Source organism: Physeter macrocephalus, chromosome 14 (genome assembly GCF_002837175.3).
Source record: "Physeter macrocephalus isolate SW-GA chromosome 14, ASM283717v5, whole genome shotgun sequence".
NCBI classification, from domain to species: Eukaryota; Metazoa; Chordata; class Mammalia; order Artiodactyla; family Physeteridae; genus Physeter; species Physeter macrocephalus.
The window spans coordinates 46,173,513-46,196,323 of NC_041227.1; the positions used below are offsets into that span (position 1 = coordinate 46,173,513).

Consider the following 22,811-nt stretch of genomic DNA (forward strand, 5'->3'; position numbering starts at 1 on the left):
CGGAGCCTGTGCTCCGCAGCTGGAGAGGCCACAACAGTGAGAGGCTCATGTACTGCAAAAAAAAAAAAAAAAAGAAAAAAAAAGAGATACGTTCTAGGGATTCCTGATGTTTCTAGGGGGCTGGAGAACCAGCAATAATGGCAAACTTGAGAAATGCTGTTTTTGTTTATTATGACCCCATTTTTATGTCCAGACTGATGTGGCCTGGGGAAGCAGAGTCATTAAGTGGATTGATAAAAGTAGAGACAGGAACCTTGATGTTAACTTTTGGAAAATGATAGAGCAGAGCATGACATAGTTTATTTGTAAACATTAGGAAAGAATGCAGTGATCGGGAGGTGGGAAATCTTGGTGTGGGTGAGCTGAATAATGCACCCCCCGCTCCGCCCCCCAGAGATATCAGGTCCTAATCCCTGGAACCTATTGATGTTACAAGGAAGAAGGGTCTTGGCAGATGTGACAAAGGATCTTAAAACAGATTATCCTGGATTATCCGGCTGGACCCTGAATGCCATTATGTGTGTCCTTATAAGAGACACAGGCGGAAGGAGGCCTGCACGCGGAGCGGAGAAAGTGAAGTGAAGACAGAGCAGAGAAAGATTTGAAGATGCTGGACTTGAAAGTTGGGGTGATGCAGCCACGAGCCAAGGAATGCCAGCATCCACCAGAGCTAGAAGATACAAGGAACCAATTCCTCCCTAGAGCCCCCCAGAGGGAGCACAGCCCTGCCCACTCCTTGATTTCCATCCAGTGATACAGATTTCAGACTTCTGACCTCCAGACCTGTGAGAGAATATATTTCTATTGTTTTAAGCCAACAGGTTTGTGGTAATTTGTTACGGCAGCTGGGGAAACTAATACACAAGCTAAGATAACTTTCTTTGTAGACAGTGCTGGTGAATAGAGCGAATGAATAAACTGTATCCAGCCAGCATTTGAATAATGGGTTGGAAAACTCATTGATATTGAGAGCATTTCCAGGGCATTTATGGCAGGTTGCACAACTCTCTGCAAAGTGTTTGTCGTCAAGGGGTCTCTGGCCCCAGGCAGTAGTCGAGTCTGTAGTGGAGGGCCAAAGGGCTCTGCGGTTAGCTCTGCCCAGGTCACTGTTTCAGTCAACTTTCCAGATGCAGTTGGTGAGAAACTATGGCATCAGATATGAAGGTGATGCAATGTTGGGGGCAAGAGTGAAAGTGATCACGGAGCTGAGCTAAGTTATTTCGATAGCTTGGAACTTTAGAATGAAGCTAAGATAAAACTGATGAGAGAGAAGGTTAGATTTTAAAGAGAAATCCATTGGCCAAGTGCAGAACTGGTTGAGGGAGTCTGGCCAGGCTGTAGTTTCTCTGAAAAGGAGCTCAGGGCTCTAGTCAAGAAAGCTGTATAATTTTTTATAAGAAGAACATGATTTGGGGTGCTTTTTGGGAGGGCAGTATCCAGTTCATGGTTGGGGGTGGGGTGGTCCTAGGTACTGACTGGTGCTTGGAGCATATTGGATAACTTGCATTTTTAACACCTTCCCTTTTTTACAACAAGGGGCAGGACAGTAAGGAATCAGGAAACCAAGTGTGCTGGATCACTGACCATGTCCATTCTCTGCCCTTCACCACTCGGCTCTTTGCCCCTGCAGCCTTCAGACTTTATCACCCAGAATATCAGGCTCCCTAATGCCATGTTATGTGTAACAATACTTAGTGGCCTAAAGCAACAACAGTCATTTACTGTCTCAGAGTTTCTGTGGGTCTGGAATCTGGGAGTGGCTTAGCAGGGCGGTCCTGGCTCAGGGTCTCCCATGAGGTTGCAGTCAAGATGCAAGAGCTACACTCACCCGAAGGGTTGACTGGGGCTGGCAGACTGGCTTCCAAGACGGCCACTCACATGGATGCACTGCTCATGCTGGCCGTTAGCAGGGGGCCTCAGTTCTTGATCCCACGGACCTCTCCACGGGGATGCTTGAGTGCCCTCACCCCATGGCAGAGGCGTGATCCCGGGGAGAGCAAGGTGGAAGCCACGATGTCTGTTATGACCTAGTCACATCCTGCCCTTCCACAACAGATTGCTCGGGTCAGCCCTCTGAAATGTGGGAAGGGACTGATTGCCAGGAGGTGGGGGTCCATCTGAAAGGCTGGTTACCATGGGAACAGGGACGGGATGTCATGTGGCTGGAAGGTGATCGGGAGAGGCTGGAGCTGGAGGATGTGATGAAATCATCCCCCACTCAGGCTGGCCGAGTTCCGGCCAAGCTCCGGGATGGAGGTCTCCACTCTGCATCCTGCCAGTGGCACTTCTGCACATGCTGGGAGGGAGTGGAGGCCTCCTTTGAGCCCTGCCAGAACCATGTTACACTGTCCACAGAGCAGGGCTCCGGTGGAGGGTGATGCATCGTGAAGACAAGGGCTGTGGATCTGCTGGCAGGAGACAAAGGCCTCCACTGAGGGAATATGACATAGGGGACCAGCCTGTCCACGACCACCACTATTGTCAGGAAACAGTAGGCATTTCAAGAGGGCACAGGAGGTGTTGCTGAGTGGTCATCGACACGCCACCATGGCTGCACACCCTCCCCACTCTGCCATCTCAGGGGCGGTGCCAAGGTTGCTGGGATTTGTCTGAAAAGGTCAGTTGTTCAAAACGGCTCTTTAAATACACAGTGTTTTCTGAGCTTCCTGCAGTTTGTCCCGCCCGGCTCGGGATGGTGCTTTCTGTATCCACCTTCCAAGTTTGTGAAGCACGATTACCGGTTAGCACGAGGTGAGAAGAGATGAAGAACCAGGAGAGGGTTTGCATGTGGCCGTTTGGGACGGCTGGATGGCACATGGAGGTTCTGTCTGTGTCTGTGACTGACTTCCAGCTGAGGTCAGGTATCCAGCAGAGTGCTGGCAGATGCGCTGTCCTGGGTGCAGCAGCGAGGACAGTGGACTCAGCCGCATGTCTGCTGGCTGGGGCTCTGTGGGCGCCTTGGGCCTTGGCATTGAGCAAAGCCCCCAGCTGCATGCGGGTCTATCCTTATTGCTGTCATGTGTTACACTGTTACCAGTGAAGTACAGCTTTGCAGTGACGTCTCCTACCTGGGGAGCTACGAGCACAGGAAAAAAACCCCATCATAAGGACTTTCCTTGGGAAATGTTCACTGGCTCCTGGATCTCCCAAGGCAAGGGGCTCCTGTGGTAGGCCTGAGTGTTCCTGATGGGAGCATCAAGGAAGAACATCTCTGGGAAAGATTGTGCTGGTCTGACGCTTAAAGGTCATAGGTCAAGGTGGAAGGCTGCCTGAAATATTCATGAGAGCAGTCGGGGAGGACAGGCTGGTATTTTGATCAGGACTCAGCCATTAAATGAACGGGGTGAGCTTTGCAAGTTAATTTGCGCCTCATGGAATGCCTGACTGGCTTCCTGGCCTTCCAGCATCTGCCCCCTCTTTTCTCGGCCTCTAATTTCCTTCTGGGAAACTATCTGCCCTTTCCCCACTCCGATGCCGTCAGGGAGGTCGCTGGGGGGGACATTGTCGGGAAGTATGCATAACTCCAAGCCAGCCCTTGCGTGCACCCTGGTTTGATTTACCTGAATGTCTGGGGTCCTGAACAGCTCTGAATCAGCTGAATTGTCCATAAATGGAACCATATTTTAACTGCAGGGGGAAGTTGGTTAGTTTAAAGGTAACGAGTTGAAAATGTTTGTAAAATCAAAAACATCATATAGTTGTGCAAATGACTACTCCCTGTTCAGTAAATTCATAATTTCTAATTGGACTGCACACTTCAAAGGCTTTGTGAGAGTATATCTTTCAGTGCTCCTCCTCCCTACTCCCTGCCCAGGCCCCCCTGGTCCCTCTCCACTCTGACCTGGGTCCTGGGATCCTGGACACTTAAGCCGTGATGTTTTGTTTCCAGCTGGGCTCATCCAGTGGGATGATGTCTGGGGGGCAGGAGGAAAGTGAGGTCTGGGTATTTACCCGCCCAGCTCCTTCCTTTCTGGGTCTGCACAGGTCGGGTGCCTCCCTCTCCTAAAGGCCCCAGCTCCTGTCTAGGGCCCTCTCTCTGCGGTCACTCTCTCTGGGTTCTGGTGATCACTCCTCTGGGAAGGGCCCCTCGATGTTGCTGAGCCCGGGATTCTGCACAACCCCGCCCTCGTTTCCTAAATCCTACTGTTCCTTTGTGAATAATCTCTCTACTGAACTCCCTTCAAATCACCGAGTTTGAGTGCCCTCTGTGCCCCCAGGGACTATGCCTGACCCGATATTCAAGACTTTATTTTGTACAATATTTTAAAAAGCTCTGTGGTGTCCTCTTCCTCTTTCGAAGGCCTCAGGAGGGATGTGGATGTGTGTGTTCCATCGAATTGCTATTGTTTGAACTTGAAAACAGGCCTTTGGGGAAGGAGACAAGAGTAGCTTTGTGCTTTTCTTCAGCGCAAGAGTCAACTGTGTTTTAAAAGTCACGGTTGCCGGGGAACAGGGACCGAACTGGAGATGGTTTCGTCCCCAAGGGGCCTGTCCTCAGAAAGCTCACAGTAAGTCAGAGCAGGACTGGAGGGGAGGATGCCATGCCTGCACCACGCTGTGTGTAGGGAGCTCCAGGTGAAAGCCAGGTCGAGGGCTGGGGTGGAGGAAGGAAATCAGGATGGGAAGGAAGTCAGTCCCTGCTTCAGAAGGGATCCTGGGAGAATTCCCTGGCCGACCAGTGGCTAGGACTCCGCACTCTCACTGCTGAGAGCCTGGGTTCAATCCCTGGTCCGGGAACTAAGATCCCACAAGCCATGCAGCGTGGCCCCCCCAAAAAAACAAAAAAAAGCGTCCTGGGAGAGGGCTCTGGAAGGGACGTGTGCTTCAAACACTGATGAGAGTCACTACAAAACATCCTAGGGTAAGGGACAAGTCAAAGAAATAAATATTAGTAGAACATCCAGAGTACGTGGGGCAGTGTGGCTGCAGCGCAGAAGAATATCCAGTGATACCGGGGGAGGCTCCTGGCGATCAGTGAATAAAAGCGGGTTGCAGTCCATTGTGCACGTGTGGGCCCATTTTTGTGGAATAAAGTCTGTATTTATTCAGAGTGTAAAGACTGGTGAACTGGAGGGGAACCACAGTTGGCCAAGTGTGAGGTAAGGAGAGAAGCAGACAGAGAGACAAAAGGAACCTGGATGAGAACCTGGCTCGGGTTCCTCTGTCAAGTCAGGAGCCCCAGGGCCCTTAGAGAATTTCCTCTTCTCCAAGTGGGTCTGAAGTGGGGTCTATTATTTGCCGCTTTGAGATTACCGAGACATTAGCATAGCTATTATCATACCCATTTTACAGACGTGGAAGCAAAGGCTGAGGGACACCTAGCAGCTTGGAAGTAAAAGGTAGCATTGGGATTTGAGTCGAGGTCATCTGAGTTGAATACCGAACACTTTGCTGGAGCCGGATGCTGTCCACGGCCCCCAGCTCTGTCAAGGCAACAACAGACCAGCAGCAACTCAGCTGGGATCACTAAGGATGTTTTCCTAATGGAGTGGCTGCTCACAGCCAGGTGGGCAGGGTGGAGGGAACCACAGGGGCTGATGAGCCGTCCACTAGCAGCACCAGCCTGCAGGGCCCAGGGAGAGGGTTTTCCAGGGCAGCTACCGACCAGGAGCCCCGCCAGACCCTGAGCCCCGCCAGACCCTGGCGGGAGGAGTGAGGGGCGGGATCAACGCTCTGAGCCCTCCCCCAGTCTCCTGCCAGGGTCTCCCCCCAGGGCTGGATCCAACAGGAAGAGGGGACTAGAGCCCCAGGCAATGCAAGAACCAGGGTTCAGCTTTCCAGGGTGCGGGGCAGGGCAGGTCCTGAGCCTGCAGGACCGTGGGGCCACCCGTAGATGGAGGGGTTTTCTGGAGAAGCTAGAGAGGGTGCCCAGACCCCGGACTGACCCGAGGGAGGAACCCTCCCAGTTCTCTCCCGGGACGTGGTGCCCGGGTGCCCGCCGCAGGGGGTGGGGTGGGCAGGGGCTACAGAACTTTCTCCTCACCCCGTCACCACTGCCTGCTGCCAGCAGACACGGGACAAAAGTTTGTCGCGTGTGAAGGAAGCAGGAGGTGAGACCGAGGTCTGAATGAAGTTCTACACCAGAGCAGACCCTGCGCAAGCCCAGGTGCAGGCAGAGCACAGGGAGGAACGAGAGGAGACAGGAAGGGGGAGGTGATGGTGCGATAGTGGGTGGTTACCTGCGACGGCACCTGGGACTCCATCCTCCCGGGACCATTTGAGGAACCGGGTGGGATGCACCCCAGAACTGTCCCACCGGGAAGGGGAAGCTGCGGGATGTACCGGCCAGCTCCTAACCCTCGTGGGTGGAGGTGGCTGCGGGCGGCATTAGATACCCCGCGCCCCGCGCCCGGCTGTCTGAGCGCCTTCAGCTGGAAGAGCGAAGCCCTGCGGACGCTCGAGGCGGGAACCGGGCCTCGGGAGCTGCCCGCGAAGCGCAGGTGAGTTCAGAGGAGGGCGGGGCGCGGCCGCCACAGCGGCTCCGGGTCCAGGGAGGAGACGCGGTCTTTCCGGTGAAGACCCGTCTACCGAGCGCCTGCTGTGTGCCCCGGGCGGCCGGGGAGGCCCGTCTACCGAGCGCCTGCTGTGTGCACCAGGGCGGCCGGGGAGGCCCGTCTACCGAGCGCCTGCTGTGTGCACCAGGGCGGGCGGGCAAGGCACCCGCTGAGCGCCGCGCCCGGCCTGGAGGTGCTGCCGTGGACGCGCGCCCAATAAAGCCTTGGGGTCCTGCGGTGGGGGGAGTCGAGGGGACAGTGGAGGAGACGGGTTTGAGGGGTTGAGATAGCCTCTGCGGGGGCCCGGGAGGGTCTCTGGTTTAGCAGAAGCACAGGCTTCCGAGCTTGGAGGGAGTGGAGCGGGGCGGAGATGGGGTCAGCCGGGAGGACCGCGGGTGCCCGCCGGACGGGTCGGCTGTGTCCGCAGACCGCGAGGCCGCCGCAGGTCTTCGTTCCCATCGCCGGGGTCCCATTCAGCTGGGCTGGAGGGTGTGGGACGGCTGGTGGCTGGGACGCGGTTAGGGGAGGACTCGGTGGAGCCCTTCGGCCGGACCGCAGCCCGGAGACCGTGCGGGAGCCCTGCCCGTGCCCCGGGCACTCGGCCAGCGTGTCCCCGGTGCCCGCCGCGCCCGGTGCCTGGCGGAGGAGGGGTGGCGGGTCCTCCCCGCACAGAGCGGCCTTTGTGCCACCGGCCCCACACAGGCTCTCTTTGTGGCCGGTGCCGGCGCAGGTTTTCCGTGAGCAGCTGGATGCGGTGGTCGCAGGGCCCTGCGGGGGGGCTCTGGGGGGATGGCAGGCGGGGCTGGGGGCTCCCAGGGTGTGTGTGGGGTCCCTGGAGGAGGTTCCCTCGGGCAGCCAGGGATGCCGAACGGTGGGTGGCTGCCACCTCCAAGCGGCCCACACCGTCCCAGGGCAGGAGGCCCTCCTGACCGCCCCTAATTAAAGCAGCTCCACACACCTCCCCCCAACCCCCGCTGTGTGCCTTCCACACCCACGCCCGTCACCCGGCATGTTTCTCACGCTGGCCCTGGGGAGACTCCTGGTTAGCTGATGGTCCGTGTGGGTCTCTCTCTCACTCAGCCTCCCAAGGCCATGCTCAGCTCCTCCTGGACGGTTTTTCCTTGTCGCCTCTTTGGCTGTTTCTCAGATGGTCTCGCCAGGCAGGGCCTCACAGGCATGCAGTGCGTGCGATCACACAGGCCCTGTACTCACGAGGGCCTCACGCTTGGCTGAATGCTCTGCTCTCACCATCGTGAAATTCTTAATGATTTTTGAACAAGGGCCCTACCTTTTGATTTTGTGCTGAGCCCCACAAATGATGTCACTGTTCCTGTTCTGGGGCTCAGGAGGGGTAGGAGTGCACTGAGTCATAGCCGGGGAGGGTCCTCAGCTCACCTCCCCTCTCAGAAGTTCTTCCTGCTCTGGGACTCAGGGTGGGAATAGAGGACACAGCTGTGAACAGTTGGGGTTACACAGCAGCCTCATAAGCACTTTGCAAGTGGCAATTTACTCTAAGAATTAGCTTTAAAAATAATTGCTTCATTAATTATACATGCTTATTGTGAAAATGTTAAACAATACAGAAAAAGACGAAGAAGAAAGCAAAGAGAAAATTTAAATTCCATCATGGAGAAGTGACCATTATTAGCATTTTGGTGAACAGTTTTTACAGTGCTCTGTGTGTGTGTACATTTATATACTGTCTTAGCTCAAACTGCTGTAACAAAAATAGCACAGACTGTGGCTTAAACAATAAATGTCTATTTCTCACAGTTGTGGAGGCTGGAAAGTCCAAGATCAGAGTGCTGGCAGATTTGGTGTCTGGTGAGGGCTCACTTCCTGGCTGTATATCCCAACTTCTCACTGTTTCTTTTCACGTGGCAGAGAGCGAGCTCCACATAAGGTCTCTAACCCCATGCTGCGGGCCCCACCCTCATGACCTCATCTAAACCCAATTACCTCCCAAAGGCCCCACCTCCTCATACTACCCCATTGGGTGTTATGGCTTCAACATATGAATTTGGGGGAACACAAACATGCAGGACATAATATAAAGATATATATATATTTATATTCATATCCATAGACATTTACCTACATATAATTTTATATAAATAAGATAATATTTATATATATATTTATTATCTTTTTTACATTAAGATTTCAGCTGTTAAAGTCCAGGACATAGCTCTACCTCACTCATTTTTAACAGCTGCATAGAATTTCACTGCATTTCTAAACCACCGTAAATAACTTAACCAGCACTCTACCTGGACAACACATGTCAGCTGTTGCCAAACTTTCACTCTTAAAACAGGCAATGATGAACTTCCCTGAGGATACATCCTGCAGGGGGCAGGTCTGGGTTTCCTATTCTATTGTATAGACAGAGGGACCTGGAGCATTATTCAAAAACCCTACCAGTGGGCAAATTAGATGGGGCATATTTCAACCTCTGGAGTTTAAGCAGTTCCCAAACCTGACTGTCTTTAGCATGTGTTGAATAACCCAATCCAAATCACCAGGGGCCAGGCCACGTGGCTGTCCACCCGCCCCACTGGCTCCAGCGACTTGTTTCTTTAAATCAGTTCCTGGCAGGCCTGTGTGTGCTTTTCTTGACCTCTGGTGTCCCCTGTGAGAAGGGACAGTGACAGTTTTCTGCTCTAAGAAGAACCCACTTGGAGGGCGCCTCACGCCATGGCCCTGGGATCGCCATCAGCACCACTCCTGTCTCGCAGCACCTGATGTACAGCTAGCGCTCAAAAAGCATCCTGGGACTGGGTGAAAAGTGTTCTCACATCCTCTTTTCTTTATCCCCTCCCACAACATTTTATTACAGAAATTTCATACATACAGAAAAGTTGAGTGAATCGTGAAAAAAGTTGAGTGAATGCTCAAATACCTACCACCTGGATGACATTTTGCTCTATTTGCTTCATTATACGTCCATCCAACTCTCTACCCATCAATCCAGCTTATTTTTTTCATACCTTTTAAGGAGAGTTGCAAACTGTAGCACACTTCACCCCTAAACACTTCGGCACATATATCATTAAGTACAGTTGAATAATTACTTTATAGTTCATTTTTCTCAGGTGAAATTTACATGCAATGAAATGTTCAAATCTTAAGTGTACCATTTGCCGAGTTTTGACAAATGCATTGTCCTGTGTGAATCAGAACGCTGTCCAGGTTCAGACCATTGCCATCACCCAGATGGTTCCCTCAAGCCGCTTCCCCATCCATCCATCCCCACCTTGCCCCAGAGGCAGCCACGGTTCTCATCTTTATTTCATCATCGATTAGTTTTGCCTGTTCTAGACCTTAGAAATGGACTCCTACCTCACATGCTCTTTTGAGGCTGGCTTCTTTCACACTCCATAACGGTTCTGAAATCCATCCACGTAGTTGTGTGTGTTCAAGCCTCCCACTCTTTTACGTCACTTAACACACTTTTTGAAGGCCCTTGTTTTCAGTTCCCATTTGACTTGATTTGTCCAGGGACCCACTGCCAGTTAGAGGGTGGTCAAGATTTGTCTCCATGCCTCCAGGCAGGAACGTGCCCCAAAAGTTATGGATGGAAACCTGCCCAGACCCCACTGCCCTCTGGTTCCCTCTGCCTCCAGCCCCGCCCGCACGGCAGGATTTCGTTCTTTTTTTTTTTATTTTATAAATTTATTTATTTATTTTTGGCTGCATTGGGTCTTTGTCGTTGGGTCTTTGTTGCTGCGCGTGGGCTTTTTCTAGTTGCGGCCAGCGAGGGCTACTCTTCATCGCAGTGCGCGGGCTTCTTATTGTGGTGGCTTCTCTTGTTGCGGAGCATGGGCTCTAGGTGCATGGGCTTCACTAGTTGTGGCACGTGGGCTTCACTAGTTGTGGCTCGCGGACTCTAGAGCGCAGGCTCAGTAGCTGTGGCGCACGGGCTTAGTTGCTCCGCGGCATGTGGGATTTTCCCGGACCAGGGCTCGAACCTATGTCTCCTGAATTGGCAGGCAGATTCTTAACCACTGCACCACCAGGGAAGTCCACGGCAGGATTTCTTGATGGATATGGTACCTCTGCACCCTCCCCTCTAATTCTGCCTCCAGTCCACCGCAGGCCGGCCCTTGCTTCCACTCCCTTCTCCAGACCTCCCTGCAGCATCCACCACGGTCAGCCCCGGCCTTCTGGAGGCTCGCTCCTCTGTTGCCCTGTTGCCCACCCACTGTGGACTTTCCTCCTGCTTCCTGGCTGCTCTGACTCCGTTTCGTTGGATGCCCCTCCTTCTCTGGATGACCTGAAAATGTTGAGCGTCTTCAAGGCCAAGTTCTGGACCATTGTCCCTGCTCTCAGAACTCTCACTCCCCAGGTGGTTGCATCCAGAACCATGGCTTCAAATACCATCTGCGTGCTGACAGGTCCCCAGCGGGGCCTGTCCTTAAGCCCCAGACTTGCACAACCTCCACCTGGGGCTCAAACAGGCACCCTCAATTTAACACACCAGAAACAGATCCCACGGTTTCCCTCGCTGACCTGGTCCTGCTCCATCTCCCTTGCTTGCTCAGTGGCTCCATTAACTACACAGTTGCTGCAGCCTGGAGCCTGGGGGGGTCCCTGATTTCTCCCACGTCTTCACCTCCTACATCCAGCTCACGGCCAATCCCTGCAGAGCCTCCCTCCAAATTAAAGCTTAAATCTGCCCCCGTCTCTTCATCCCCATTCCAACAGCCCTAGTTCATGGAACACCTTATACTACACCTTATTTCTGGTTCATCTGAAATTCAAATGTAACTGGGAATCCTGTGATTTTATTTGGTACGTCTGGCCACCCTGCCTGCAAGGGGCCAAAGCTGGCCAGGGCCTCCTGCTTGGTCTGACCTCACCCTGCCAAGGAGGTCCCTGTGCCTGCTGCCTGGCCCGTGTGGGCTCCAAGTGAACCAGGAGAGCCCCCTGCCTCCACTGAGGAGGGGGGGTCAAATCCCACCCCACCCCCCAAGATGTCTGCATGGCTCCATCAGAGCCAGACTTTGGTCCTCTCATTCCAGGCTGCTTGCTGTCCATGATGCTTGCCCCAGGGTTCTGATTTGAAGGATGGAGGGGATTGATATTTGTGAGGGTCCCAGCAGAGGGCCTGGCTCACCCAGTGCCCAATAAATGAAAGCACCCCCTTGTCCTGCTCATGCCTGTGTGGACACAACAAAGGCCCAGGCAGGTGAAGAAACGATTCTTGGTGGGAATGGCCCCTGCTCCCCTTTAAATCATTGTGTTTAAATCATGCGTTGTGGTAAGGAGCCCTGTTTCAGGGCAGTTCTGGGAGTTGCGAGGACAGAGTCTGGCCTTGCAGCTGGCTGAGCAACGTGGGGGTGTGGATACTTCTGTGCAGGCTCGCCGTGCCCACACAGGACAAAGTCCAGACCTGGTGCCAGGCCCGTGGCCAGCCAGCCTGGCTAATCTGTGCAGGCTCTCTCCTCCCCCTCATCTTCTGGTCTGCCGGCAAACTCCTGGCAAGTGTGGAAGCAGAAAGAGCTGGCCGCTTAGGATCGGACAGAACAACCTTTTACTAAAAGTCTGCTCTTGGGGAAGATGTCACTTACTCTCCGGGCCTCTACTTTTCCATCAGCTGAACGGGGCTAAGGAATTCTTCCTGCTTCCCTGGCAGAGCAAACGGGACCTACTACACATCTGAGAGCTCAGGAAGAGGGTGCCCTCTGTCCATGGGGGTGGTCCTCCTTGGAGACCCAGCTCCCTGACACCCCAGGAAGGTTTCTAGCTGCTCCCTTAGACTTGGGGCTGGTTCCTGGTCTCCTGTTTCTGTAGCACTTTCTACACTCTTCAGTATTGCCTTCAGCATTATGCTGCTTGGTGCCTCTGGATTCTGAGAGCTCCTTGATGTGCAGGTGCTGTGGTTTCCCTACTCAGGGCCTGGCACACAGATGGTGCTCGATAAGTGCTTGATAAGCAAACAGAGACCATGGAATTCGACTGCCTTTGTGATATCAAGAATACAGAGGGGGCCCTTCCACCTCCTACCTCATGCCTATTCTAAAGCAAAACCTTAATTCCTGTCCTGGAAGCAGGGCCCTCCTTTGGCCAACCCTAAGTCTTCTTGGGAAGATGAGGCTCTGTATTCTAATTAGCCTTTGTCATGCTATGGGAGACCAGCACTGATTTAAAGCCAGGCCCTTTATTTGTGTTATTTTATTTAAGCTCCACAATAACCCTATGAAGTGAGTACTTGTTACTATCATCCCCATTTTACAAATGGAGAAACTGGGGCCCAGAGAGATTAAGTAATTTGCCCAAAGTCACAGAGCCAGCAAGCAGGGATTTGAACCTAGCCAATGTGTGGGTGGACCGCAGGTCCTTGAACCTCTGGGGGTTCTGAGGGCTCTAACTGGATAAGGAAGAAAGCCTAGAGGGACCGGGTGCCGGGTGTTGTGTGAGTGTGAGCGTGCAGGCAGAGGCCACTGCAGGGGGACACAGCGCCGCAGAGGGAGGACCTGGGGATGCGAAGACAGGAGCCCGGGAGAGGCCAGCCCCGCTGGGGGGCGGGGCTGGGGTGGGGGTGGGGGCCGACGCTGGGGAGGCGGGGCCTGGTGAGCAGGCCTCCCCCAGCCCCGCCCTCCTCGTGCCCCGCCCTTCCCCGAGCCCGGACCGAGTCCCAGTCCGAGTCCCTTGGAGAGGATGATGGGCAGCGGCTTGCGGGGTGGGCCGGGTCGGGCGGGGACCGGAAGGCTGGCTCCTCTACGTGGCGGCCTTGGGGCAGGCTTGGCGCTCGCGGCCACCAAGCCCTGGGCGGCAGGGCCTCTGTCGCAGCCCGACCGCGTCTCCCTCCGGGTTTACTCCAGCTCGGACTGTACTTTATTAAAAGCTGGACTTAAGCGTTGCCAGCTTCAGTGAGCGCTGCAGCGGGCGCCCTCAGGGACGCCGGCCACCCCCGAGAGGGTATTCCCCGGGCGATGGGTTTCCCCTCCCTTCCCGACACGTGAACGGCCCAGCCCGCAGGCCTGAGTCGTCTGACGACGATGGGCATCCCTGCGGCTGCTAGGGGCGGGGAGGCGGGGTGGGCAGCCAGGTCAGCCTCTAGCGAGGGTGCGGGGCTGGGTGTGTTCTGGTGACAGCCGTATCCCCAGCACCTTGCACTGTGTACCTCTTAGGTGCACACTGAGTATTTAAGCTACATGACATAACCTGCAAACAGGTTCTGGAATCGGTTTGAACCCCAGCCCCACTACTTACCAGCTCACGAGAGGGCTCCAAGCATCAGTTTACCGTCTCTGAAATGGGGGTAATATGTGTATTTACCTTCTGAAGGGCGTTTTGAAGATTAGATCTAATATTTGTTGAGCATTCATTTTGTGTCAGGCATCATTTTAGGGCTTTGCCTGTTTTCACTCACTGAGATCCCCACAACAGCTTACGGAGGCACGAAGGTTATTGTTCCGGTTCTGTGAGTGAGGAAATGGACACTCAGAGAGGTTGGTTAAGTAACTTTCCCAAGGTCACACAGCTGGTAAGAGGCAGAGCCGGGCATCAGGCTGAGACTCAGGCAGTTGGCTCAGAGCTGCCTCTGAAATGTGCAGGGGTCAGCACAGTGCCCGGCATACGGTGGGTGTCCAGTGAAAGGGAGCCATGGGCGTTTAATTAATACATGAGGGATGGAGTGGAATGTCCTCCTGCGCCTTTCTGAAAGAAGTGAAATGATGGGATTTTGTACCATTCACTATTCATTCATTTGTGCAATCTGTATTCAACAGTTCTCCTGCAAACCTTGCCCAGATGCAGGGAGGGTGGGTGCTAGGGAAGAAATGTCTCAGGGCTCATCATGCCCCTTGAATCCTGTTTGGGGGGCAAGGAGCAGAGAGCTATTCATGTGAATTCAAGGGAGAAAGTGTTCCCTGGAGGGACCTGGACTGCGGCCTCGTGGACCAGAGGTTGCCAGGCACCCGGGCCTGCGGTCACTTCTCTGCCAGCCTGCTCCCATTTCCCTGCAGAATGACTATGTCCTAGAGGCTCTGCCCTTCTGCCCGCCCCCCAGATACAGTGGGCAACAGACTCTAGATTGCCATAGTAATAACCTAGGCCCCAATTTTCTACATTCTCACCACTCCAGAATCAGCATCCCCTGACTGTGTTTGGGTCTGAGTGTAAACCCTACCCCTCCCCACTCCCACCAAGGGCTGGGGTCATCTGGTTTCAAACCTGGTTGCCTGCTGCTTCGTCCTCAGCAAGGAGGCGGGACACTTCCAAAAGGGAGTCCCTAGGAATGCACCCCAGCCTTGCCTACTGTGAGCAGACTAAATGAAGCAGCCCTTTCAGGTGACTCTTTCTACGCTATTTTTATTTGGCCATCTTACCTCCCTTTCCCCTCTCCCTTTAATAAGCTCTGAGAGCTGCAATAAGAAGCCACAAGGATGCTCCAGTTTATATTTCCAACCTTGTCATTGCCAGTTGCCTTCACAAGCCAGCCTTTCTCGGCAGACGCGTCCAACCTGTCAGTGGATCCTGCCAGCCTCCTTACTGCCCCCAAGCTTCTGCTCACACTTTCCAGAAAACCCTCCTCTCCAGCTCTGAGTTAGGCCTTAAAACCCAGCTCAAGTTGCCCCGAGGACTTTCCACATGATTCCATCTTGAACTGGTTACACTGAGTGTAGCCTGTTCAAGATGAGTGTAATCTTGAGTTCAAGATGAGTGTACAATCTTCTGAGTGTTGCCTGTGTTGTCTCTTCCATCCATTTGATCATCTCCTATATTACCGTCAGGAAAAATTAGTGACAGACTTGCAAATGGACAAGAAAAATAAAAAGATCCCTGGTGTCCTGTCTAGGGCATCCTTCCAGGCCATCTCTGCCTCTCACAGTCTTTGAGCTGTTTTACAACTCTGTAAGTCATGGAAAACCCCACAATAATGCTAGTGATTTATGTTTATAGAAATGCAAATTAATTTGGTCCCGTGGAATTCAATCGATTATCACCCCGTGGACAGACTTCCTCTGCACCCATTTGTAAGGTGATTTTGGCATTCTGACTACCTCTATGTGTCTGATCCTTGGAATTCTCCTCTGAACCACTTGGAACACCTTAATTGGTTCCCTCACTAATGAATGAGTTAAACAGAACCTTTATATTTTGATGAGAGTCATAATTTTACCTTTTTACTCCTCAAGTTATTCTTTGACATTATTTAACACTTGAAGTAAAAAAGAATGGTTTGGGGGCTTCCCTGGTGGCGCAGTGGTTAAGAATCCGCCTGCTAATGCAGGGGATACGGGTTCTATCCCTAGTCCGTGAAGATCCCACATGCCGTGGAGCAACTAAGCCCGAGCGCCACAACTGCTGAGCCTGCACTATAGAGCCCACGAGCCACAACTACTGAGCCCGTGCACCATAACTACTGAAGCCCGCATGCCTAGACGTAGAGCCTGCGCTCTGCAACAAGAGAAGCCACCGCCATGAGAAGCCTGCGCACCGCAGCAAAGGCCACGTGCAGCAGAGAAGACATGCTACAGCCAAAAAAAAAAAAAAAAGTAAGAATGGTTTGGCTTACTATCAGTCATTGTTTTGGGGGAACAAGCCACAAAAATCAACTGTAGCTAAACTCAAAGCAAGAAATGAATCTGTTGAGATTATTGGGCAGCCTGCAGGATCTACAAAGAGTCCGAAGTTGTGGGCTTGGAAAGTGGACTGGAGCCATGGGTGGTTTGGTGGCAGGGCTCCAGCCAAAGGCATGGGATGGGCTGGCTTGGCAACCACGCCTGGACACTGGCACTGCTGGATGTCGCTGCTGATAGCCTCTAGCTTCTGCCTGGGCCACCAGCTGCTGCTGCTGCCACGAGATGAACGCTAACTGGCTCCTGCATGTTTTCACCTCTTGCTCCACATTTGGAGTCCTGGGCAGGGTTGTCCCATTGTCTGGGCCAAGGCCTATGTCCTTCCCCAGCCTCCGGACTAGGAGGCGGGGCCTCCCGTCCACCAAGGTCCACACAGTGGGTGCACCCCCCCATAAGAAAAGGGCTGCCAAAAATGACAGCTGTCTTCCAGTCTCTTCTCGAGACTAAATTGTGAGGTCTGTAAGTGCTCTCACCACAAAGTACACACGTTCCTTTTTTAAACAGTTGGGGGACCACTCAGGGGCCCGGTGGAGCCATTAGAAGGCGGCTGGGAGACTATGGAATTAGAGCACGTCCCAGCTAGATGGGTCACAGAAGCCACCTCGCACAGGCCCCTCTGGTCCCTCCTGAGGTCACTGGGCTGCCTGAGACAGAGGTTCTGTGTGGCCGTGGATGATCTCAGCCTCAAGCTTTGGGGATTGTCTGTCAAATGTTCATGAACTGGGGCACACCTGCTCCCCCCGCCCCAAATCTGGTCATTTTCACCGGTGGGAGGGGACAGCCGTTGGCTAATTTAAAACAGAGCATCCTGAGTCGCCTTCGGCCCCATGGCCGCAGACTTCTTTTCCGCGGTGTGTTTTGCTGACGTGGCTGCTGTGGGCAGCCGGGAGGCACGATGTTCTGAGGATCCGTTTGCGAACCTGAACCCTGCCCTTGAGAACCCTCTGCACATCGCGGCTGTGAGGAGATGTGAGAGCAAGGCCGAGGGCGGCCTTCCGGCGGGATCGCCAGCATCCCCGGGAGGGCCCAGCTTTGTCCAGGAAACGGCGGCTGTGGCTGCACCGTGTTCCCCTTTGAGGGAAAGCGGGTCCCTGTCTTCTCTTCGCTGGGGCTCCGTTCTCCTGCTCCCGGTTTTCCTTTTCTCTTTTTTCATCCTGATTTCTAGAAGGGAAGAAACACACCTGGGACTCAGGGGTGCACGTGCGGCCACTGGGTTTCCTCGACACCCCTGCTTGGGGAGACGACGGTGCCCACACACAGCCGTCGGCTCCAGGCCTGGACTGGGGTAGTCTCCAGCGGGCTCAGGGGGGTCCTGGGAGACAAGGAGCCCTTGGGGTTCAGCGGGGGTGCCCCTGATGGGCGAGGGAAAGTGTCTGGGTCCATTGCTGTCAAGGCAGCTTTCTCCTCTCCATCCAGGTCCCCTCCCAACTCCAGAGGGACCCAGCCCCCCGGCAGCCCTCCCCCGCTCCTGTCTTCAGTCAGACCCTGGTTCAAATCGCCCCTCTGCCACTTCCTATGTGAACTCAGGCAACTCACTCCCATCTCTGAGCCTTAGTTACTCCATCTGTAGAATGGGGACGATCCCAGAACCCACCTCATGGCGCGTGGTTGCGAGGGTTAGATGAGTTTATGCCTAGAACCACCAAAACTCTACTCTGTTTGGATACACTGTGAATTTCCCCTCTCCCCAAATGATTCTCGGAACAAGAGGCTGTTTATTTTCAAGGAAGACTGCACACATTCTTTCGTGTAGTGGAGGGCTCTCAGTTATTATTTTTTGAACCACCATGTGCTGTTTGGGTGAGATTCATTGCCTGATACATTTATGGCCATTTACTGAGGTCATCTGAGGAACTGCTTAAAAGGAGGCTAGGAAGTTTAATCCAGATTTGGAACCGATTCTGTGGCGTCATAGTTTGCAGTGTGAGTGTGAACAGATCTTTTGAGGACACTTAAGAGCTCATAGTCAGTGGTTACAGTGAGGATCAGGCACAGACACCTCTGGATGAATGGGACCACCAGCTGCCCTAATGTTATGTAAATAGGTGCTGGAGGCTTGGGATAAAAATGCCAGTGAAAGCGTCCTACAGATTCCAAAAATGCTGCATTGCCGAGAACCAAGAGGGGAGGAAAGAAGATGTGCTTAGCAAACTCAGATGACTCAAAAGGTGCCTTTGATGATGGCAGAGACCCTGAGCCCACAGATGCGTTGGAAGGGGTGGCAAGAAACTGAGTCACAGACTGAAGGTGAGAGGAACCTTCTAAAGTAACATCGTTACATGTAACCTGTGATCGTGGGCATGGATGGCAAATAAGTTACTTGTTATAAATAGATGATTAAATATTTCATCTATTTAAAAAGAAAGATTATATATTCAATTATGTCACACATCCTTTGGATCTTTTGAGTGGGGAAATAGGGACTCATTATATTTTGGGGTTTGTTATTTGGGTGCTATTGGTGCCCCTTCACCCCACACGTTCCCTTTCCAGAAAGCCCCACTCTGTCTCTTGTGACTTTTTGCCCAGGGCTTCCTCTGGCTGCTTGCACTGGGGGAGGCTGCAAGGGCCAGGGAATTGACCACCCCCCGCCGCCAGGAGCAGCCCTCACCCCGTGACTGATGGGCTGGGGTATAAATTCCCCAGCTCCCTCATCCCACGGTTCCTGGGGAGAGTAAGTGCCGTTGCCCCAGTGATAACGTGCTTGATAACACACCCTTTACTGGCTGACTTCCAGTCTCTGACACTTTCCCTATCCCTTCCTGGTGCCTGCAGGATTCCCTCCAAATAAAGTAGGTTGACTAGATACTTGTCTCAGGGTCTGTTTCTGGGGAAATCCAACATAGAGCAAGCACATATGATGAAGGAGAGCAGTTGTTATTATCACACATCATTATTTTGATAAAGATCAAGAAAATTCAGTTCCTCCTTTGTGCCCTCCTTCCCCAGAGCTGGGAGAGACAGGAGAGGTGTCTGTTTTAGGTCTGATCAGGAAGGGGGATGTCTGACTATATATTTATCTCAAAGTAATCTCAAAGTGATTCATTCTCTCTCTTTCTCTCTGTCTCTCCCTCAGTTATATGCTTGAGCAGGTAAGCCAAAAATCGGTCCATCCAGAGCAGTTAAAAGCTTCCTTTGCCAAACCTTGGGGATTTCTCTCTGATCAATGAGAAGAACACCGCGGCTGGAAAACAGCCAAAACCAAGAACAGGGCAATTGTGTCCTGTTCAGATGAGCTGGACCACCATTAAAATTTGTTTTTAAAAGATCCTTTTATTTTCCAATATGGGGTGGGGGGAGGGATGTCATACAAATGACCAGAAATTTCTCATTAGTTTGCCAGCCCATCTGTCCCCAAATGGGATTTATTTGTGAAAACCTGTATTGGGCCCATGAGCCATGGTATTATTACACTTATTATAATATATATGAAATTTATATAATTATATTTATAAACATTATATTCATACTTATATTTATAATGAATCATACAGTAATAGCAGCAGGAATCATTTCACTCGTAGTTACAGTGTGCTGGTCACCATGCTAAGAATGTCATGTGTTTTATCTCAGCTGACTCTAATGATACTATGAAGCCAACACTGTTATTGCCATTTATTGACGCAGCAGCTCAGGCTCAGAGAGGTCGAGTAACTTGCCTGAGACCACACAGGCATGGCATGTGGAAGTAGCAGATTGGAGTTACAAACGCAGGCAGTCCAGCTTCAAAGCCTGGGTTCTTCACCATGAAAAAAGCAACCTGTTTTTCACACCGGAAGGAGAGAAGGGACCAGCTGGCTTGGCCGACTTCATTGCCAAGGCCAGGCTCACTCTGACTTGCCTTCCCCAGGGAGCTGAAACAAGGTGGGGTTTGATTCTCATGCCATTCCTCCCTGCTGCTCTCTATCAATGAAAAGTCAGAGAGTTTTGTAAACCAGCTTTCCCCAGGTCCCAGCTGCCTGTGGCTGCAGAATGAGTCCCTAGGAGACAACTCTGTGTCCACAAGCAAGCCGGTTCACACTGGAGCCCATGCTGTGCCAGGAACAGCAGAGCGATTGCTTATCTAGAAAGACAGGGTGAATGCAGAAAACACACGCACTAGCCATGCACTATCTTAGGTGGTCCACTTTCAGGAGGGGATCCCAGGAGACTCTGGGGTGCCCATGGAACAGGGAGTGGATGAGGGACAAGGAAAGCCTCCGAGGGACGTCTTGGGATGCTACAGGGAATAGAGTGGTCCCAGTGTCACTGGTCATGATACACTGTGTGACTTTGGCCACATCACCTCTCTGCTCTGTTTCCTCCTCGGCGAAACGGGTGGATGGCTCAGAGGAGCCCCGAGACCCCTCTTACTCTCTGTGAGCGTCAGTCCCCGCGGGCAGCTGGGACCCATGCGCTTCTGCTCTCTCCACATCCTTGTGCCAGTTTGCGCGGTTATGTGTCCACCTGAGGGGCCAGCTGGACCACTGTAGATCTGTGAGGTCAGTGAATGGGAAACTCTTTGCGTTTGGATTTGCAGAGGAGGTTTGGCACAGTGGTTCCCAACCAGAGATGATTTTGCCCCTTGCCACCCTCCTCCGGGACATTTGGGAATATCTTTGGTTGTCACAACGAAAGGGAGGATGCTCCTGGCATCAGGTGGGCAGAAGCCAGGGATGTTGCTAAACATCCTACAGTGCACAGGATGGCCTCCCACAGGAAAGAATGGTCTGGTCCATAGTGTCAGTGGGGCGAGGTCGAGGAGTCCTGGACCAGAGGAGGCTGGATGGCCCATGAACGCCTTGGTTTTCCCTCCTTTTCAAATTCCTTTCCCCCAACAACCAGGAGAAGGCCACCAAATAAGTATGGCTACGACCAGTCATAGTTATTCCTTTTAGAAAATAAGTAATACATGCATGTGGTAAGAAATCCTACAAAATGGTTCAAAACAGCACATGATGAAGAATAATCATCTCACACATCCGTGTATCCTGGTCTCCCAGTTCCCCTGCCTCACAGGTAACAATTGCTCACCTGTTTCTTGTGTTATGTTCATCCTTCCAGGCCAGAGCTTCTCAATCTCAGCCCTAGTGGCATTTCAGACCAAATAATTCTATGTTGTGGGTACAGTCCTGTGCATTGTAGGATATGCAGCAGCATCCCTGGCCTCTACCCACTAGATGCCAAAAATAGCTCCAAGACATTAACAAATGTCCCCAGGGACCCTGATTGAGGACCGCTGTTCTGGAAATAGCCTTTGCATATTCTTACATATATTGATACGTGTTCATGAAAACATGTCTTTTTCTTTTGGTGCTGGGCGCATACTAGATGCTCCCTGGATATTTATCCAAAGAATGGATAACCGAGAATAAAGCAACTTAAATAATAAATCGAATCCTATCTTAAATGGCGGGTTACATGTATCCTATCACAAGTGCAGGATATGAAACAGTTTTTTCCTGATTTTCACTTATCGGTTTTGCTCTAAGGAGGACCATCTCGTGATGCTCCCTAAACTCTATTTATCTCACTGCTAAAGGCTGGGATTTGGGAGATGAGTCCCAGATGCCTCAGCAGCCCGTTCTCAGAAGCAGCTGGGCTGCCCTCAATAACAAGGATGACTTACTACCTGCATGTGAGGGCCGCCTTCCCCTCCTCCGACTGACAGGCTGGGGAGGCACCGAGGAGGTGCCTCGTCTACCCCAGGGGCCCCTCCCACCCATCTGTCCTGCTCTGCCAACATTTGCCTTTCGTGACAAGGTGTGGCCTTGGTTCCGAAGAGTGCCCTTTCTAAGCAGGTGGGGGCATCAGTCCAGCTTGGGCACTCAGCCCAAAGTCCATTTTGTGTAATTCTGGGCAGCCTGCCCAGTCTCTTCCTGGAGTGCAGCTGGGCCCGGGATGGTCTCTGGATTTTCCATGTTTCCTGGAGTGGAGTAGGTGGGGGTCTGGGAGCTGGCAGGTGACCTGTGCCCATGACCACTGGGACCTGCTCAGGGGGGGTACCCCGCTGAGGGCCTGCTTGCTTATCACTTACTCTGGGCCCCAGATGGGGGAATAAAGCCAGCCTTCCCAGGGAATGCTCGGTGGGGAAGGGGAACGGGCAGGACATTATGCTCCGCCCCAGGAACAAGGCAGATCACAGTCAAGAGCCTTGGCGAGAGGCGCGGCACGGATGTGTTGGCTGGGAGCTCAGCTGAGGCTGGGCCGAGGGTCTCTCTTTGTGGTGGTTTTAGGTTAATCAGACTTATTATATGGTGATCCAGGGCTTCAAAGACACATGTCTCCAGAGACAGAAACCTTCGGAAGCTGCATGGCCCTGTCCAACCGTGAGGTCCAACCACGAGGATGAGGTCACCTGCCGTGGTTGATGCCAGACTCTACTAGTTGACTCACAAAGGCCACCAGGTTCAGGGTGGAGGGACACAGGCCTCACTGCTTGATGGCAGTATGTCAAGGTCCCATCGTGGAAGAGCACATGGGACGGGAGATACTGTGTGGCCATTTTTAGAAAATGCCATCTGCCACAGGGCTGTAACGGGTTCCAACCCCGCAGGAAAGGGTGAGAGCAGGACACTCCACGTGTAACCAGGCGCCCTCAGCTCCTGAGCTCCCGCGAGGATTCCATTCTAAGCTTCTCTCAACAGCTAGTTCAAGGCCAAGGACCTGCATGTGTTCTCCACCCAAGTCCCTCCTTTCCTCAGCTCCTCCTGTGCCTGCCCACGTTCTGCTGAGGAGAGGGTTGGGA

At 52.8% G+C, this 22,811-nt stretch overlaps 1 protein-coding gene across 3 annotated transcripts in view; it reads left to right on the forward strand.

Moving 5' to 3' along the window:
• The window catches only part of SNX5 (sorting nexin 5), an 88,778-nt gene that overhangs the window by 60,176 nt on the left and 5,791 nt on the right, over nucleotides 1-22,811 (forward strand). The window contains exon 14 of one of the 3 annotated variants that reach the window (XM_028500046.2): nucleotides 534-809. The exons of 1 other annotated variant lie outside the window; for it this stretch is intronic. In XM_028500046.2, the coding sequence (XP_028355847.1) occupies nucleotides 534-577 (44 nt within the window). In that variant the 3' untranslated portion in view covers nucleotides 578-809. Of the gene's footprint in view, nucleotides 1-533; nucleotides 810-18,129; nucleotides 18,165-22,811 lie in introns of those variants that run through there. One more of the 3 variants, XM_028500048.1, reaches the window with a different exon arrangement.